This window comes from Protopterus annectens, chromosome 11.part0 (genome assembly GCF_019279795.1).
Source record: "Protopterus annectens isolate FY-2018-M chromosome 11.part0, PAN1.0, whole genome shotgun sequence".
NCBI lineage: Eukaryota > Metazoa > Chordata > Ceratodontiformes > Protopteridae > Protopterus > Protopterus annectens.
Window position 1 is genome coordinate 1432228871 of NC_056745.1, and position 20932 is coordinate 1432249802.

Sequence of the window (20932 nt, forward strand, 5' to 3'; positions counted from 1 at the left end):
CCTTGCAGTATTAAAACAATACAGTATTGTTTTGTACATTTTTCTATTAACTATATAGCAAAAAATAAAAAAAGATCAGCAAAGGTTCTTCACAGGAATATGCTACTAATGGAAGAAATTCTGCCTGAGAAACAAGGCACAGGAAGGTGGATAAACACAAATGCAACAATTTACTGTTTAATTACTCTTCCAAAGACAACTTGTATGAACGTAGAATAAATGAGGCACTAAGTACTCTAACTTTCCATTATGCATATTGGGAATAAGAGTGAAACTTTGCAATAAATGCAAAAGAACTGATGATGAGGGAAATAGTATTCCTTTTTAGCCCTCTGTTGACATGACGACATAAATCAAACATGACAGTGCACAGACCCATACACTGGAGTTGGAGAAACTTCACATTAGGCAAATAGATTTACACCACAGGAAAAGTATAATCCTCTTGAATGACTCCTAAAATGTGATGAGATTTATCTTTTGGACTGACAAGGGAAACATTTCCCCTTGCAGTATTAAAACAATACAGTATTGTTTTGTACATTTTTCTATTAACTATATAGCAAAAAAAAAAAAATATGTAAGTAACAAAATGAATCGTGAATTCAGTGTTCAGTACAAAAACATGATGGTCCCCTAAATGCCTCACAAGATACAAGAACATTTTATTCTGACAGACAAACCCCCTGTTTATGACAGACTCATTAGGAAATCAGTCTGTCCTTTGACCACATACAAAGTGATCAAACCTGAACTGACAACATCATAGTTACACCAAGCTTATAAGGTGGAAAACTCCAGAAGTATGCAATGTTAGTGGCCAGTGCTTGAAGAATTTGTGTTCATACAACTGTCTCGGCCTGCAAGGGTTAAGTGATACTGCAAATAAATGAAAATGAGCAGAAATTCAGCTACAGTTTCAAGATATGTGTGTGCGTGTGTGTGTGTGGGGGGGGGGGGGGGGTGATAAATGCTTTCAAATTTAAGAACTGAAATTACTTCAGTTCAGAATAATTTTGTGTGAGCAGTGCTGAAGTGTTGAAAACTTTTCAAAATCCTGTATGTGTGAGTGAGGACGGGATGGGTGTGAGATTTATCTCCCAAAACCTAAACTTCTTCTTTTATAATCAACACAACTTTGTGGATGGTAATTACCCTCTCACTCACACAAAAGAGTTTAGAATTGTGGTTTCTTCAATTCCAAACTTTGTAAGGATGACTGCAATAGGTAAGTTTAATGGAGGAAGGCTTGTAAGCACAGACAAATTCTATGAAACACAACAACTACAGTATTAAATAAATACAAATTTATGTACATTGATAAACAAAACAATGTGCTGTGTCTCACCAAAGTCCAGTCAAATAAACCATAGTAAATATCCAAAAACAAATAAGACTGGACACTGCTCGAATACCAACTCCTTCTGTTTATTAAAAATAGACATACAAGTGATGAGCGCTTTCGGGCCTTTGCCCTTCATCAGATAAAGCATCTCCCAAAACCAAACATTTTAAAACAAATACAAACCAATAGAAAATCAGTAAAAATCAATAAAAAACCCGCCTGTTCTTAAGGGCGGGTCTCATAGGAATGACTTCATTAAGCCCAGGACTCCTGTGTGCCATTAACTCAATTATCCATTTAGATTCAGCTAGCTCTGTTAACTGTTTAATGTCTCCCCCTCTTTTGTTCAACTTCACATTCACTATCACTTTAAACTTGAAGCTATGTGTAGGATGAGCTACCAAGTGTCTATATAATGCATTGCGTGTGTCTCCATTTCTAATCGAAGAGAGGTGCTGCAAGACCCTAACTTTAAACATACAGTTGGTCTTGCCCACATAAAAACTTGTGCAGGATTGACACTCAGCCAAATAAACCACATCAGTGGTTCTACAAGTTGCTCTCCCTTTCAAATCAAACAATCTTCCAGTCACTGGATGTACAAAAACACCCCTACTATCTACATAAGCACACGCCTTGCATAGCCCACATGGAAAAGTGCCCTGTTTAGTGATGGCCAGATTATCCATAGTGGTCTTTGTCTTATCTCTACAAAGTAAATCTTTCAAGTTTTTATTTCTTTTATATCTAAAAACTGGTTTATCACCTAGCATACCCTTCAAACTTACATCACTAGTCAAAATGTTCCAAATTCCCTCTGATCAGTGCACAAACATCACCTATATTACTGCCATAAGTTAGTGTCAACCTAGAATCATGTCCACTGGCCCTGTCATGTTGTGAGCTTATGCCTGTATCAACGGTTCTCAGCCATGGTTTATACCTATCCTTCCTATAATTTCTGCCAAACTCCATCCTGTTATGATAGGAAATTGGTGAACAACACTAAACAGGGCACTTTTCCATGTGGGCTATGCAAGGCGTGTGCTTATGTAGATAGTAGGGGTGTTTTTGTACATCCAGTGACTGGAAGATTGTTTGATTTGAAAGGGAGAGCAACTTGTAGAACCACTGATGTGGTTTATTTGGCTGAGTGTCAATCCTGCACAAGTTTTTATGTGGGCAAGACCAACTGTATGTTTAAAGTTAGGGTCTTGCAGCACCTCTCTTCGATTAGAAATGGAGACACACGCAATGCATTATATAGACACTTGGTAGCTCATCCTACACATAGCTTCAAGTTTAAAGTGATAGTGAATGTGAAGTTGAACAAAAGAGGGGGAGACATTAAACGGTTAACAGAGCTAGCTGAATCTAAATGGATAATTGAGTTAATGGCATACAGGAGTCCTGGGCTTAATGAAGTCATTCCTATGAGACCCGCCCTTAAGAACAGGCGGGTTTTTTATTGATTTTTACTGATTTTCTATTGGTTTGTATTTGTTTTAAAATGTTTGGTTTTGGGAGATGCTTTATCTGATGAAGGGCAAAGGCCAGCTCATCACTTGTATGTCTATTTTTAATAAACAGAAGGAGTTGGTATTCGAGCAGTGTCCAGTCTTATTTGTTTTTGGTTATGTACATTGATGAATGACAATCATACAATTTACATTTGGATTTTTTTTTCTAAAAAAAATACCTCAGAGTCCCACAAAGATTCAGTATCTTCCTTTTCATCGACTTCTTCAAATCCAAGTTCTGACATCAGAATATCTGTTATAAGACAGCAAAAAGCATTACTTAAATCTACTACACCACTTTGCTTTAACTTACAATTTAGATCCAAACTATTTTCCATCGTCAGAGGCAGTATTGTAACAGAAGGTTAACTATACATGATCATTATTGTGTCTTAAATTAAAAAAAATATATTTATTATCAGAGGCCGTGTGCTTACCCCACATGGCCATTAATGTGTCCTAAATTTCAAAGCATTACACTGAAACAGAGGACATGAACATTATTAGAAAATAAACACCACATTACAGCATATTCAAGCCTCTCCTGTTTGGTATCTACTTCTCTGAAGTACAGGCTAACACAGAAGGCCTCTGGCTAATGAAGTTTGCAGATGACTGCAAACTAGGAGCCATAGTCAAGTCCCCAAATGATGTGGACATCCTACAGAAGGGACTCGCTGAGACAGATGCCTGGTGTTAGAGCCATGGCCTCAAGCTAAATGTCAAAAAGTGCAGTGTCATCCCCTTTGGTAAAAACTCTGTACTCATGAACTACCACATAGGCAGCAATCTACTTAACACCGAATGTGTGATAAGAGACCTTGGGACCCAGGTGGACAGTAGTCTCTCCTTTGATAGTCACATCGCCACAGTAGTCAGGAAGTCCTTCTACATGGCACACCTCATCATAAAAGGGTTCTCATCAAGGAAAAAAGAGGTCATTGTTCCCCTCTACTTGTCACTCATTAGACCCATTATAGAGTACAATGCCCCTTTTTGGAATGTACCTCACAAGACATCTGCAGCAGCTGAAAAGGCCACAGAAGTACCTCACAAGGAGGATTACTTGCCTCAAACAAATGCCCTACACTGACCGCCTCAAAAAACTCCAGCTTTTCTCTGTAGCATATCGCCTACTCCGAAGTGATCTCTGCCTAACATATAAAGCTATGTCAAACCCAGAGCTGTTGGACATGCTACACCTAAAGAAATCCCAATCCCTTTGAGCTACACACTCTAGGGACGTAAACTTTGTCACCACGATAAACAGGGCACGCTGGAGGGATAGATTCCTGTCCCAGAGATTTCCTATACTCTGGAACAAGCTACCCATCTATGTCAAGCAAAGTTCTTCATTAGCACTCTTTAAGAAAAATCTTGATGAGTGGATGGGAAATAGGAAATACACCCCGGGGATAACTTCTGTGTCTCTGCTCCACAGTGGCACAGGTAAATAACTTTCTTGGGTGGCGTAAGCCATGGAGCCTTGCTGGCTAGGCTTATGTAGGCCCTTGGGCCGATAGCCTAGTACCTACCTATGAACCTATAAAATGAAGTCCCGTTAGCTGAAATTACTTCATTATATTGAGTGAATTCCTTAACCACTAATCAGCATTTCTTAAAAGTTATATTATTATTTCCTCAGTAAATGTCACATCTTTCTTGCCCCTTCATTCAAGTACATTGTAAGAACCAAACAGTCTCTAATGGCAGAATGCTTCTGTACCAGTTTTATCCTGGCACTGCTATACAATGTCCTATTCTGCATTTCACATCAAAAGTCTACATACATGCAATGTACAACATCCAACCAACCAATCAATCAATCAACCCATCCACTGTCTCTATATACACCAAAATGTTAAAGGAAGAGATCAGACAGGGAAGTAACAACATTACCCGAACTCCACTGCTGTATAAATGAAACAAACAGTAGTTATTACATTTTTGGATGATAATGTAAGTTTGTAATACTAAGCTGAAATGCTACACTGGTAGCAGGCTGTCTATAACCTAATACACTTCATAAAGAACTCAAATTACTTAAAAATGACCTGTTGTGGCAAAAATGCCACCATGATGGATCTCCTCTACCACAAGAGCTAGATAAAATTTATGGAGTGTCAGTATCCCAAAGGAAAAAAAAACAAAGAACACAACACTGATTTCAGTTTTCCATAGGAAATCATTGTCAGTGCAATCTCTAAGTGCATACCAGCAATGACTGACTTGTTTTGGGAGATTTCTCCTTCTTCGACTTGGTATGACTGTGGAGTTGCTATAAATACGTTGGGGGGTGTGGGGGGAGGTCTGCAAAAAATGATTAAAGTTAATTTTTTTTTGTGCTTCCATTATTTGGGGATTACTTTTCATCATTTCAATTCCTCTGTGTAGTGGAAGTTTCATATCTGAACACCACAATGGTTTATAACTTTATTTAAATTACTACTTAATGACAAGAGCAACTAACACTAAAATCTACTGCAAGCGAGATCTTTCTACTTCAGTAGTATTTCCAAACAAAAGAACACAATTAATATTATTCAAAAATGCAATTACAGTTAAAGCTACCATTTAAATCATACAGCACATTACTGTACAAGCTTGACACTGAGATCTGACCATTATGATGTGCTTAATTTATTTATTTTTTTCAAGGCACTAAGTTAAATGGCGGCAGTGTTTTTGTTTACACCAAACATTAAATCAGGTAATGCTCATCATATTCAGCAGTGAAGGTGTCTGTGTCTTCTCATATCTGTGTGTGTGTGTGTGTGTGGGGGGGGGGGGGTAGGCATACATTCAAACTTAACATAATGCTTTCTTCAGTTATTTACTACTTCTACCTTTACTTGCCTTGTTTCTTTACTTAAAACCAATAAAGAAAGTGACTGTTTTACTACACTAACAAATAAAATAAAACAAAACCGTGGCATAACAGAAACACACTATGTTTGGCATTGGATTATGCTAATACTTACTTATGCATGGCTTTGAAGTTTGGCCATTTGGGCTTGAATCTTGTGATTAGACCATACACCCTACAGTATTACATTGCACACTTGAACTACTCTGCAGCCTCAGTGCCAGTGAAGATCTACCAGAGTCTAGTCACCGTCACTACCAGTGTCTTCTCTACTTCTTTTCAACTCCCCCTTTGCGTCTGTCACAAGTATAACAACCATTTCACCTCTTTAGCACCTAGCCTTTCTACTAGACGACTGTTCACAAATTCCATACTGCGCACTTATAAAATGCACTTTTAAGTTCAACTGATTACCTTCTTATTTCCAAAAGTGAAAGCACACAGCTTATGAACAAGACAAGTAAAAAAACACAGCAGTAGGTAGCCCATATTCAGCTGCACCAACCCTTACTAAGTTTCACCTTTCCTGAAGGTCCATTTGTTAACCTACATTAAACAGGGTCCTGATGGAGAGATGAAAAGTCAGCAAGCAAAGGAGTGTAGTAGTGCTGAAACTGAATTCATCCTCAAGTCTTGGTGAGTACCTTCGCGAGGTGGACCCTGTTTTTCACAAAATCTCACCAAGGCGACACTGATATTTAGACTATATTTATATAGCATATATCATGGGCAGAAGTAAATCAAAAATAAAAAAGATAGCTGGGTGCACAAGACCCAGGATAAAAAAAGTGCCCAATCCTGGTAGGCGCACTGGTGCCAGGACTGGAAAAAATGATAGTGTAGAATCCTCAAAATACCGAAACAATTCTACAACGGGGCCAGGCCAAGCTAAGGGGGAGGATGCCCCCCTCTCCCATTGTAGAAGGAAATAGTAGTCCACAAAAATGACAAAAATTGATTGGCCAAAGAAGAGCCATAAAGACGACAGAGTGGACTATTGAGGATAAGAAGCCCAGAATTTCCAGGCACAAGATATAGAAAACGATTAAGAGAGAAATTAGAGGAAAGAAAAATACTTCCGCAGGAAAAACTGTCACAAGCTTCAAATAAAAATTTGCTTTCAATAATGCAACAGATTTTTGAAAAATAGTATATAGATCAAGAAACTTTGATCTCTTTGGAAAAAGAAGCCTCTGAGGAAGTGAGAAAATAACAACAAGACCTAGAGGTATTTGAAAAATATAAAAACGAAATATGGACATGGGAAAGAGAGATTGGTTATGGTGCAATATTTATGCAAAGGAGAAAACCAAGTTAACTAATATACAGAAGGCAGTTTTAAAGATATTCGAAGAAAAATATAGGCAAAGGCATCCAGATATGGAAAATTTCACAATAAATAGACTAAAAGTCCAAAGATTTAATGTAGAAAAGACGATTAGTAAAGTAGAAGTTAAAGAAATAGAAGTTGAAGTTATGGAGTGCCTGCGAAGTGAAGGGTTTAATGTAGAAGGTCTAACACAGACTACATCACAGCATGATGGAGCGAGTCCCCAGAATAAGGAAAAGCAAGAAGATCAGGAGACATGTGAAGAAGAAGTATGGACAGGGGAAAGGAAAAGAGATTTAATATGGTTGAAACCAAAAAGCAAGAAGATCAGGAGACATGTGAAGAAGAAGTATGGACAGGGGAAAGGAAAAGAGATTTAATATGGTTGAAACCAAAAACTTGAAATAGCTGCAGAAAACGGGTCAAGTAGTGCTGCTATACCTGACCAAATTTTCCCTTCTTTTCTTTTCGCCTATATCCATTTGAGATTTAATATGGTGTAATATTTATGCAAAAGAGAAAGCAAAACTAACCAATACAAAAAGAGCAGCACCAAAGATATTTGAAGAAAAATATAGGGAAAGGAATCCAGATATGGAAAAATTTACAATACAAAAAATAAGAAGACTAAGAGGAAAAGTAGAAAAAGAGATTAGTAATGGAGAAGTCAAAGAAATAGAAATTGAGGTAATGGAACAGCTGCAAAGAGAAGGATTCAGTGTAGAAAATCAAATACAGAAAACACCACAACAGGATAGAGCAATTGATATCCAAATTAAGGGGAAACAAGTGGAACAGGAAGCAACAGGTCAGGTGCCATATCAAGATATTTTGGAGCCTTCCACAGGAAACCAGTATGAAAGTTCACTTGAAGCTAGACAGGAAGGAAAGGAACAGGAAACTGTGGAAACTTTGATGCAGTCAATGTTGAGGAGTGATAGGCCAGTGAGTTTCCATATGACAGAGCAACAGATGGCACAGGATGAAACTGAAGAGAATGTGCCACAAGAAGATGTTACAGAACTTTCTATAGAATCTCCGCAGGAAATGGAAAACAAGGGATGTGCCCTCATTATAGAAGAAGTAAACAGAATATATTACTGTGTTGCTAAATTAATAACTGATAAAGTTCTACCACAGGAACATAGGGTAGCGAGGGAAAAGAAGGAGTAAAAGCGAATACCATCATGGAAATATTGAATAGAGAAAACTAAAAGCAGTTAAGACAAGAAGTGTCATTTTTAGAAGATTATAGAAGAGGGGAACAGATTAACAAAAATATTAAGAAAGATAGATGTGATAAAAGCAATGTGCAGTATTAGAACAGACCTGGATCTATTACTCACTATGGGAGATAAACTAAAATTTTCAAAACAGGCGGAAAGACTCAAAAGATACAAAGATAAATATAAGAGAAAAGCACAAAATAAGCAATTTACTGATTACCAAACAAGTTTTATAGAGAATTGGGAAATAAAGTAAAAGGAATTGATAGACCACCGAAAAAGAGGAAGTAGATACATTTTGGAGCAGTATCTATGAAGATCCTCTGGAACATAACAAAGATGCTAAATGGATAGAAAAAGTAAAAGAAAGAATAAGAAGTTTAAAGGTACAGGATATGAAATGGGATGAAATAACAGCCAGAGAGATTGAAACAAAGTTGAGAAAAGCCTCTAATTGGAAAACCCTAGGCCCAGATGCAGTACCTAACTTTTGGCTTAAAGTATTAACTTCTTTACATGAGGATCTAGCCATGCGTAAGAACTATTTATATGCACACCCCGAACAGACACCGCACTGGTTAACAACAGGAAAAACAATGCTCTTACTTAAGAGTGAACCTGCAAGCTACCCTAAAAATTATAGACCAAATAACTTGTCTTCCGATGACGTATAAACTATACACAGGGATTGACGCTGGCAGAGTTTATAGTCATTTAGAAGAAAACTTAATTATGGCAGTAGAACAAAACGGCAATAAAAGAAAGTCATATGGAACAAAGGATCATTTGTTGTTAAAATTATAGTGGAGAACTGTAAGAAAGGAAATAATCTAAGTATGGCATGGATTGACTATAAAAAAGCATTTGATAGTATCTCACATTCATGGATAAAAGAGTGCTTAAAAATGTATAAGGTATATCCTACACTGACTGATTATATTACAGTAACCATGAAACAGTGGCAGGCCACTTTGCAATTAAGCCATGATACAGAACAGATTATTATCCTAGGGATAAAAATCCGAAGGGGGATATTCCAGAGTGACTCCCTGTCACCGCTGCTATTTTGCCTTGCCATTAATCCATTAAGCTGTTAACAGCTTAGATCATGGCTATAATTTGGCTTCTAGAAAATAACAAAGTCTAATGACTTCTCGTCTTCTTTTTGTCGATTATTTAAAATTGTATAGCTTATCAGATGAGGAATTGAAAACACAGCTAAAGGTTGTCAAAACTTTTTCAGGTGATATTGGAATGTCATTTGGTCTTGATAAATGTGCAAAAGCAACCTTTAAAAAAGGAAAACTGCAGCACTAGGAAAACATCAGTTTGAGACAAGAATGTGATATAAAAGAATTTGAGCAAGAGGGGGTGTATAAATACTTGGGAATTGATGAAGGATCAGCAATAAAACATGAACAAATGTGAATAAAGCTTAGTAAGGAGTACTGTAGAAGACTTAAATTAATCCTGAAAACAGCATTGAAACCTAGGAACAAGATCCAAGCTATAAATCAATTTGCTCTTCCTGTCCTAACTTATAGTTTTGGAGTGACTGACTGGCCCCAAAAAGTGTTGGCTAGATTGGATATTAAAACATGAAGGATGCTTCATGCTCACCAAATGATTTATAAAAATCATTGTATACCAAGATTATATATTCCCCGTTCTGAAGGAGGGCTGGGCCTCCTTGAAATTGATTACATGTATAGATCTGCAATTGTGGGACTCTACACATATCTACTGACCTCACAAGATCCAAATGTGGTGAATGTTTTGAAACATGAGAAGAATAAATCTAAGATGACATCTCTGCTTAATTTAGCAGAAGCATATCAACGTCAAGCAGGAATGGAAATCAAACCAAAAGTGGATAAAAATCAGGCAGCAACTGAATGTGCTAAAAAACAAAATAAAGAATATAAGGTGAATGATCAGATGAGAAGGCAAGAAATGTGGAAAAAACATAAATACAGAAAACTTCTGGAAGAGCCTTGTGTTGATCAAGAACTAACGCGGGAATGGTTAAGGAGAGGTGAATTTCCATCAAGAAATGAAAGGTTAATCTTGGCAGCCCAAGATAGTGGGCTATGTACACGCTGGTTTACTAAGTCCATTGAACATGTGGGAGAACAGACATATGTAGGTTTTGTGGAAACGAATTGGAAACAGTCACACACCTTATTGCTGGTTGCGGCTCTCTAATGGCAGAGGGACTGTATACTGAAAGGCATAATAATGTGGCGAGATTGTTACACTGGAGATTGTGCAAACATTGTGGTATCGAAGTGGCTGAAAAACACTGGAAACATGAGCCACAGAGAATCATAGAAAATGATGAAGTTTATATCACATGGGATCACCCAATACCAACAGTCCAAAAGATAGATGCTACAAAACTGGATACAGTGGTCCAAGAAAAGAAGACAAAAGTAGCATTGATAATTGAAATCACCACACCTAGTGACTACAGTGTCTTGCGTACAGAGAGACACAAAGTCATAAAATACCTCAATCTGCAGGCAGAAACGAGAGCCATGTGGAAGAAAGATACCCAGACAGTTCCAATAGTAGTAGGAGCAACTGGTCTTTAGATATTTAGATATGTTACTAATTCTTATAACACCGAACGAATTGCAGGAGTCATTACAGGGCACACTGCAGGTGCTGCAAAGAGCACTTTTGGCTAACATCAAAGAGTGAAACAATACTAATTTCATGAACTTTAATCGTACTTTGACTTAGGAATGGGGTCCATTCCCTTCATGGTATTAGAAACTACAAAAAGACTTGGAAAAATTAAAAATAACAGAATCTGACTCAACAGTATCTGACAACCCTTTCTGGGGCCCCATCACTCTTTCTTTAAAGTATCTCCTTTAGTCAGACTTGAAACAACCACTTCTAACTGAAAATTACGCCCATTCTTTTTACTACCTGATTGATAATAATATAGTGAGTCTATATAACTTCTACTAGTCTTTCTCAAAAGACAAGTGAAAAACATTCAACCATACTGTATGCATTCTCTTGCCTTCCCCCTAAAAAGAATACAGGCTGACCATGTTAATATAACTCCAACACTTTAAGCTTACCCAAATCCAATCAAATTGCATTGCACAGTTGTACTTAGGGGTGATGAACACTCTCAAAGCACCACCTAGGTTTTCTCTGTATTCACTCCCATAGACTAAATTTCACAAGTACACATTCTAAATACCTCAAAAATGTGTAGCTTTCCATTTATATACATTACAATCCACATGCGCTGTACTTACTCACTATAACATTTTTACTGTAGCACATGTTGGTGAAATGCTATGCACCAGTTTTGGTATAGTAAACAGATCACCTCCATTTTCCAATTGTTTTGATAAGCTAGATAAAAATATGTTAAATAGGATAATCACCATTCTAAAAAGGCACACCTATCTTAGTTGATTACTGGCTTCCGGTTAGACATGCCATCACCATCACCACATTCACCTCGCTCTCCCTTTCTCTTTCCTACCCTTCAAACATTTTCCTCTCTGTATTACCATCTTGATTCAAAACCCATGCCCCTAAACTTTCATTATACCCTCCCGTTTACTGTGCTGTCAAACACCTTGCTAAAAATCAAGTATAAAACACCCACTGGGCTCCACTTGACAGTGTCAGCTCTAAAGTCACAGTGGATAAATAAGCAAGTCTTTGTGTGAAATTATGCTGCTGTCTTCTGTAGTCATTACAAATCACCAGCTTACTGCATATAATTCTTTTAAACACCTATACAAGTAGGTCACACTAGTCGACCTAAAAGTGTCCAGTTATTTCTTAGACCTCCTATGTATAATTAAATCATCATAGCTACCTTGCCTGTCCTCCTTTACTACCTCTGAAACTGCAAGAAGGTTTATACCACCAACCTCTACAAATACAGAGCAGAAAGAAATACACTCCCATGATGATTTAGTCATATGTTATACCAGCTAAGTTAATTATAGTAAATTATAAAGCAATGCTTAAAACTATTAAAAGATAAGCAAATCAACAGTTTAAAACACATTGAAATGACTATTTTATTTTACATTTGTTGACCAGGAAAGTCCGACTAGGCTCCACAGAGCCTATTTTCAGCGGAGGCCCTGGGGGAAATGCTCCAGTCGCATGTCTTTTGAATGTGGGAGGAAACCGGAGTACGCAGAGGAAACCCACACGAACACAGGGAGAACATTCAAACTCCACACAGAAGGCACCCCAGCCAAGAATTGAACTGGAGAACCTCTTGCTGTGATGCGACAACATTATCCGCTGCACCACTGCGCGGACTAATTATGCAGAATGAGAAATATACAGATGCTAGAGTTATAAACAATAATATGCGAATAAAAAAATTTAAATGAGCCTTCGGATACTATTAACTTATCTGTACAGATAAGATTTTAGAATGCTCTTGAAGATACCCATGGGATGGCCTTTTCTTGACCACAGAGGTAGAAATTCCAATGAGCTGTTCTTGCAAAGAAAAAAATTTCATTTAAAGGCTCACTGCTGCTTTTCAGCTATGAGAAACATTTCTGCAGTTTGCTTCCCACCGTCCCTCCCTGTGGCTTTGCAGTTGCCCGCCCCTAGTGTAAATTTGATCTGGGACCCTCCTCCCAGTCTAGTGTCATTACCTCATTCTACCCACTACAAGGAGAACATCTGAGGCCAATCAGCTTAGTTTCTGCTACTCCTTTCTCTCTCTCCACTAAAAAAAAAAAAAAAAAAAATTGTATCTGCTTTTACTGTATTTGTGTTTCTTCCTACTTTATTTTGCTTTTGCGTCATCTTAAAAGTACTCAATTGTATTTATTACTGCTTGGTGTAACTCATTCTAAGCCTTTTAGTTTAAGCACTTGGGCTTCAGACCAGTTGTTTTACATTAAGAAGGTTTGCGGTCTGCACTGTAGTGGCAGAACAGATAGCTTACATCCTTCTAAGTTGGGAACTGCTGATTGAGGGCTCAGTGTCTGTTATTCTAAAAGTGTATTAATTCTGGTTTAAGCACTTGGGCTTCAGGCCAGTTATTTTACATTAAGAGGGCTTGTGGTCTGCACTCTAGTGGGAGGAGAGAGGCTGGACTCTGCCCTTCTGAGCTGGGAATTTCTGGTTAAAGGCTTATAGTGCCTGCATATTTGAACTGCTTCTTACTGAAATTGCTACACCTTGTTTGCTGTAGCATAGACTAGATCCAGGCCTGCTGAATCTAGCTTTGTTTGTATAACTTGAGCACTAATCCAGGCATTCTTTAAAGTATTCAACTGTATTTATTACTGCTTGGTAGTAACTTGATTAAAGTGTAGCTATCATTCTAAGTCTTTTGGATTAAGCACTTGGGCTTCAGACCAGTTGTTTTACATTAGGAAGGTTTGTGGCCTGCACTGTGGTGGCAGGAAAGGTAGCTTACATCCTTCTAAGTTGGGAACTGTTGATTGAGGGCTCAGTGTCTGTTATTCTAAAAGTGCATTAGTTCTGGTTTAAGCACTTGGGCTTCAGGCCAGTTATTTTACATTAAGAAGGTTCGTGGTCTGCACTCTTGTGGGAGGAGAGGCTGGACTCTGCCCTTCTGAGCTGGGAATTTCTGGTTAAAGGCTTATAGTGCCTGCATATTTGAACTGTTTCTTACTGAAATTGGTACACCTTGTTTGCTGTAGCATAGACTAGATCCAGGCCTGCTGAATCTAGCTTTGTTCGTATGCTTATTGTTTGTTTGCTTGTTATTTCCATGAAAAGCTAATTCCACCTAAAACGTGGCTTTTCAGCGCTTCTGTGGATCCATAGTGATATCTGCATTGCTTACTGTACTTATTTCCTTGTTTCACTTGAAAGAAAGTTACTGTTTGTCGTTTTTGCATTTAAGTTACCTGTAACACACTGCATTTAAGTTACCTGGCATTTGCTCACTAAAGCAATTATATAAGTCAGCACTAAAAAATTAAAAGCACTACACCCTCACAAACTCCCCTTGAGTACCGTGTTCCCCATTTGCCCTTTTTTTCAATTATAAAGGAATTCCCAATACTATTCTAGCATGTCCAAAGGTCAGTTGTCAATCTCCTCTCCGGTCCAGCTGGTGAATCTGGGAATCTTGAGGAAATGTTACAACTGCCTCATGTACACAGACAACCCTCTCCTCCTCCCAACAAATTCCAACACATGTGAGAGATGCAACCATATAGCCAAACTGGAGGCTAAGCTCTCTCAACTCAGTACTGGCGTAACCAGTCAGGAGGAGAAGGAAACCACACTCACTACAATTCCAGTCTCACACAAACCTACCACGACAGCAAACCAAACACATAAACACACAAAAACATACTCGGAGGCTCTAAATAAAAATCTGCCTAAGCAGCAGAGACCTCTAAAGCAGACACCCAAGCAACCACTACCCCAAAACAAAACACGTGCAACACATAGCTCACAAAGCCAGTGTGCCGAACAGTCACAGCCCTTAAGGCTAAATAACACAACTGATACACTTGTAATAGGTGACTCTATCGTCAGGCACATTGACGTCCCGCTCACCAGGCTGAACAAGGAGAAGGTCACGGTTAGCTGCCTGTCGGGTGCTAGGATCCGCCACATAACACAAGCACTCAGGTCACTCCAAGGCAAGTACAAATATGACTCAGTCATTGTCCATGCTGGTGTGAATGACCTGAAACGTACCTCCCTGGACTACATGAAAAGAGACATAGAGGTTCTCTCTGTGCATGTACCCCAGGCCGGTATGACCCTGACCTTGAGTAGCATCTTACCCTCACCAAGAATGACGCCACAATACAAAGACAAGATGATCAATTTCAACAATTGGCTTAAGTATTGGTGTCATTCAAAGGGGATCCAATGCCTGTCAGCCTGGGATGACATGCTCGATAAGCCACGATGCTTCACTAGGGACGGCTTGCACCTGTCACCCCTGGGCTTTCAGATATTGGCAAAGGCTCTTGCTACCCCCACAGTGCCTTTTTTAGGCAAGGCTCAAAAGACAAACCCAGCTCCATAGGTATCACAAGGGATAAGAAACTAAGAGTAATGCTACTCAACGCCAGAAGTCTAAACCTCAAGATGCATGCACTCAAAACTCTCCTTAGCATGGAGAACATCGATATCTGTGCAGTAACAGAAACCTGTTTCAAGGCTCCAGAGAGCACCCCAGCACTACCAGGTTATACCTCATACCATACTTTTCGGCCCCAAAACTTGGACCAAACCCCAAAAGGAGGGGGAGTATCAATATTCGTCAAAGATACCCACACCTCCAGGTTGGTGGCACAGCACGAAGCATCAGAGACTATATCCATGTGCAACTAACAGTGGGTAAAACTGCCTTCCAGTTTATAGCCTGCTACAGACCACCCTCCCAAACCCAGGAACCCCACTCGGCCTTCCTGAGAACACTGGAAAATATGAAGGTCTCTCCAAACACCATTATATTGGGCGACTTCGACTACCCAAACATAGACTGGGAGCATTACTCTAGCTCCACCGCCCTAGCCCAAAGGTTCCTAGAATTTATAAACTCAAATGCTATGGAACAACCTGTTACCACTCCTACAAGAGGGGAAAACATACTGGACCTGATCATCACAAACATGGGGACTTTATGCTCCAGACCAGAAGTGTATCCCTCACTGGTAAGATCAGACCATAAACTAATCTCACTGGATATTCACATCCCGACCCCACCCCCTGCCCAGAAAACCACAGTGAAAAATTTCTCTAAAGCAACTTTCACACTCCTCAAAACCGAGGTGGAATCCTTCAAAGCCCTGGGCCTGTGGAAAATATGGCCCAGACCACAGAATCCTTTATAAACGCATTCTATGAACACCTTCAGGAATGCATGGATCATGCATTCCTGAAGGTGTTCATAGAATGCCTTCAGGAATGCATGGATCATGCAATCCCAAATAAAACCAAGATCCAATCCTCCAAAGGCAGACGTCCTGTCTGGTGGACCCCAGCCATAAACAAACTATACAATAGAAGGAGGAAGCTACTACATGATAGAGCAAAATCCCAAAAAGGGAAGGCATCTCTGATCAGTATTAGCAAAAAATTACAGGCACTCATAAAATCGTCTAAGGCCAGCTTCGAGAGAAAAATTGCACAGGACACTAAGGATAATCACAAGGCTTTCTTTAGTTATGTTAAGAACCTGGGTGGGAATTCCCAGATATGCTCAGAATTAGTCCAAAATGACAAAAAATACACCAAACCCACAGACATTGCCAACATCCTAGCTGACAGGTTCAGCGCAAACTTCTCCCCCCCCTCCCCACCAAAAGGGCAAATATCTATCCCAGCAGAGTGTCATCTGACATCTCAGATGCTCAGGTAAGAGCCGCCCTCTCCAAAGCAAAAAAAAACATCATCAATGGGACCAGACAGTGTCCCAGGCTGCGTCCTACATGAACTCGAAGAAGAGCTAAACCCAAACATAAAACTACTGTTCAATCTCAGCCTTACTACAGGATATGTACCCAAAGAGTGGCGTTCAGCAACAGTGGTCCCTCTCCACAAAGGTGGTGCCTCAACGGATCCTGGAAACTATCGCCCCATAAGCCTGACTAGCTTGGTCTGCAAAGCTATGGAAAGGATCATCATGGACCTCATAAATAAAGATATTGGGGACCTACAGACACTGGATCCTACCCAGTTCGGCTTTGTTAAGGGCAGATCCTGCCTCTTAAACCCGGTCGATTTCTTTGAAACAGTCACCAAGGCCATTGACGAGGGGAAGGTGGTCCACACAGCCTACCTGGACCTCGCAAAAGCCTTCGATACAATACCCCACTCGGGCATTATAGATAAGCTCACCAGCTTAAATATAAACCCCTATGTCACTAGATCGGTTGCAAACTGGCTCAAGGACAGAACCCACATGGTTAGAATTGCTGGAGCCATGTCAGACTCCAAACCAGTTACAAATGGCATCCCACAAGGCTCAGTCCTGGGACCTCTCTTGTTCGGTATATATTTCTCGGAAGTACAGGCCAACACGGAAGGACTGCGACTTGACCAAGTTCACAGATGACTGCAAACTGGGCGCCATAATCGACTCTCCAGCTGACACAAGCATCCTCCAAAAGGGCCTCATAGAAACAGACAACTGGTGCCAGAGCCATGGCCTCAAGCTAAACGCCAAAAAGTGTATAGTCATCCCCTTTGGCAATAGGTGGTAATCCATTAAGTACAGAAGAAGTAATTAGAGACCTGGGGACCCAAGTTGATGGCAATCTCTCATTTGACAACCACGTGGCCAAAGTGGTTAGAAAAACATTTTATATAGCCCACCTAATCATGAAGGGATTCACATCTAGATCAGGGGAGGTCATCGTGCCTCTTTACTCATCCCTCATCAGGCCCATAATTGAGTACAATGCCCCTTTTGGGATGTACCTTACCAGACACCTGCAGCAACTGGAAAGACCCCAAAAGTACCTCACCAAGAGGATCAAGGGCTCAAACAGATGCCATATGCTGCCCGGTTAAAGAAACTCCAGCTCTACTCAGTGGCATATCGCCTGCTCACAGGCAATCTGTGCCTGATGTATAAAGCCATGTCCAAACCGGAATTAATGGACATGCTGCACCTCAGAAAATCCAAATCCCATCGAGCTACGCGCTCGAGAGACTTGAACCTCTGCACTGAAATAAATAGGACATGCTTGGAGGGACAGATTCATAACCCAGAGGCTCCCTTCACTCTGGAATAAAATTCCAGTCCAGGTTAGGCAGAGTCCCTCATTGACTCTCTTCAAGAGGAATCTTGATGAGTGGATGGGAGATCGTAGGTTTACCCCGGGTATCACTTCTGTGTCACTGTTAGACAGAGGCACAGTATACTAACCTCGAAAAAGGGCATATCAAAATTAATTTAAAATGGGTGGCGAAAGCCAAACACACTCTGGCTAGGCTTATAAATGCCCTAGGGCAGATAGCCTAGTACATATATATATATATATATATATATATATATATATATATATCAACAGCACTTGATAGCTATGATACCTTGTACTGAACTATCATTGTGATACTTCCAGCACAAGGTAACATGGAAAGCTGTCTCTATCACTAGCCTAAAAGCTGTATTTTTGCTCCTTGCTGCAGGGTACAGACTGTAGCAACTGCTTGTTATAAGTTTAAGTATTAAAGTAAATAACAACAAAGACACTGTTTGGCCAACTTTAGAAAATTTCACTGCAGTAACAGGTGCTTTACTCCAGATTCTTCAGCATCAATTCAAATAATAAACCCAGATATAGCATACAGCCTGCACTGCTTCAAAACCCACAAAAAAGTCTTGGAAAAGAAAAGAAATCCAGACAGCTTCAGATGGCAGAACCACAAACACCCCCATGTTGGCAGAGTGTACTTCAGTCAGTATGCCCATATGCAGTTCATATTTTCAGAAAGGCTCTGATTAAACATACTGCTAGGATGCATCTGGAACAGTATGTGGACATATGTTCATTAGTGCAATTTACAGGTCCCCTTCATAAGCTCAAGTTTTCAGAAACTCGAGATTCATATTGTCGAGACAATATGACTGAGTTTCCAAAAACGTAAAGCTTTTGAATGGAGACTGCAGAACAGGGGGATTGGTGACTTTATCTGATTCCCCACTGTAGTGAGATCTTGGGAGTTGGTGTACATAATATACATAATATGCAGGGGGTGGGGAGAAACCATTATAGGGAGAATCAGATACCATGCTCTCTTCTGAATCTGAATTGGAAATCTGAGAAGAAAACCCTGCATCAGTCCCTTCATCTTTCTGTCCAGACTTAGAATCATGAATCTCTCCAGGAAAAGAGGCATGCCTTTTTTTTTTTACTACAAACCACCTTATAGGCAGGGTCAGTATTGTGAATTAGACCCTGATCCAGACTTAATAAATTACTCCTGTCCAGGGAAATTTGAGCAGGAGCAGATATAGGTTTAGTTTTCAGTTTCTTTTTGACAGGAAAAGTGGGATCAACAGGATTGTTAATGGCAACAGCTTCACAGTGATGTGCACAACATTCTGACTAAACAGGATAGACAAGAATGGATCCCCCTTGCCCACTGAGGGGATCCGAACAGCCACAGAGGATGTGGCAAAGCCCTGATCTATAGTGGTGGTAGGTGCTACACCAGAGGGAGCAAGGTTAAAAGTTGACTGGTCTGAGTAAACAGCTTTAGCTACTGCAGAGTCATCCACCTGTGGCTGAGGCAAACTGCTATACTGCCATGATGGCAAGGGCTGTTTGCTTACCTTTTTCTTTTTGCAGCTGAAAGAAAGATCAACCACGGGACTGTATTTTATTCCCTGGTCAAGCCAAAAATGGTGCCTCTATACCGGGGAAAAAAAGCACCATAACCAGTAAAAATTTAAAGTTGTAACAATTCACTTTTTCTGAATACAAACACAATAAAAAACACTTATATACACTTTGCCAATCTCAAAAAGTAAAATAAACACAACTGGTCCACAGAAAAATAGTTTCAACGACTTTTAAACTGAAAGAAAAAAACTGCACTCACATTTTAAAATACAATTAAGGCACAAGACAGTCCCCTAAAACACAAACCTAGTAAGAAAATAACTTTCTTAGCCAAGAATGTACTAATACACAATAAATATTTAAATGTGGAAGAGTTTCCCCCAAAGAGAATTTATCTGCCCAGCACTGGAACAGCAAAAGTAGACCGCCGATCCTCAAAAGCCTGCATAGGAGCTCTCTCTTCAGCAGCAGGACAGATCTGAAGAGCCTGGCACTCAAACCTCTCTATTGGCAGCTCAGCCTCAAGCTACCTAATGGTTTGAACAAGTAGAAGGTGCCCTGAAGCCTATGGAAGTTTGCTGACTATTACATCCGTGGCATGATATTACCCATATAGCAGGTGTTTTACTATCAAGACGCTGTAGGAGGGCATGCGGTACAGGAATTGTCTGCAAGTACCCTCTTACAGTGGCACCAGCAATATCATTGAATAAAAAGCGTTGCCTGTCTATTCTGCTGGAAGAAGTTCAATGATCCCCCCTGAACCAACATTTGTTCCAAAATGGGGGGAGACAAAGATGTCTGTTTTACAGGATGAGGAGAAATCCCCTGAAATCGGGGAGGGGATTCCCAACGCCATCTGCACCCCCGTAGGACAAGTTTCAGAACTCACTTATCTGAAATAATCTGATACTACTGGAGAAGATGGAAGCCTAGATGAAGGAAGTGAGCTGCCAGGGTTTGAGGCAGGGAAGCTAGAAAAGACGGAGATTCTGCATTCTTTTAGCTTCTTTACCACTGCTTTTTTTTTTTTTTTTTTTTTTCAATCATTTTTATTTTTCATTTTTTCATTTATATAAAGCACAATCATTTCCATTCTTAAAACATGACCATCAGTGAGTGTTATACATTGTAGTCAATATAGTAACATGTAGGTCATAAAATATATCTATTTACACTATATACAAAGATGCTTTCTCATTCAGTTTCGTTGTTATAAAAGCAGCATATACAATAAGGATATCAAGTCCATAGTTTGTGTGATTGTGTGTATATTTCTAGGTTCCTTTGTACCTTGTCACTATGTAGTGTGTATGATGCTTTATGCTAATATGATGTTAAAGGT

At 39.6% G+C, this 20932-nt stretch overlaps 1 protein-coding gene across 7 annotated transcripts in view; it reads right to left on the reverse strand.

Moving 5' to 3' along the window:
* LOC122815888 (ankyrin repeat domain-containing protein 26-like) overlaps positions 1-20932 on the reverse strand; it is a 2190206-nt gene that overhangs the window by 1651072 nt on the left and 518202 nt on the right. For all 7 annotated transcript variants that reach the window (XM_044088730.1, XM_044088728.1, XM_044088731.1 and 4 more), the window contains exon 12: positions 3045-3118. In XM_044088730.1, the coding sequence (XP_043944665.1) occupies positions 3045-3118 (74 nt within the window). The remainder of the gene's footprint in view (positions 1-3044; positions 3119-20932) is intronic.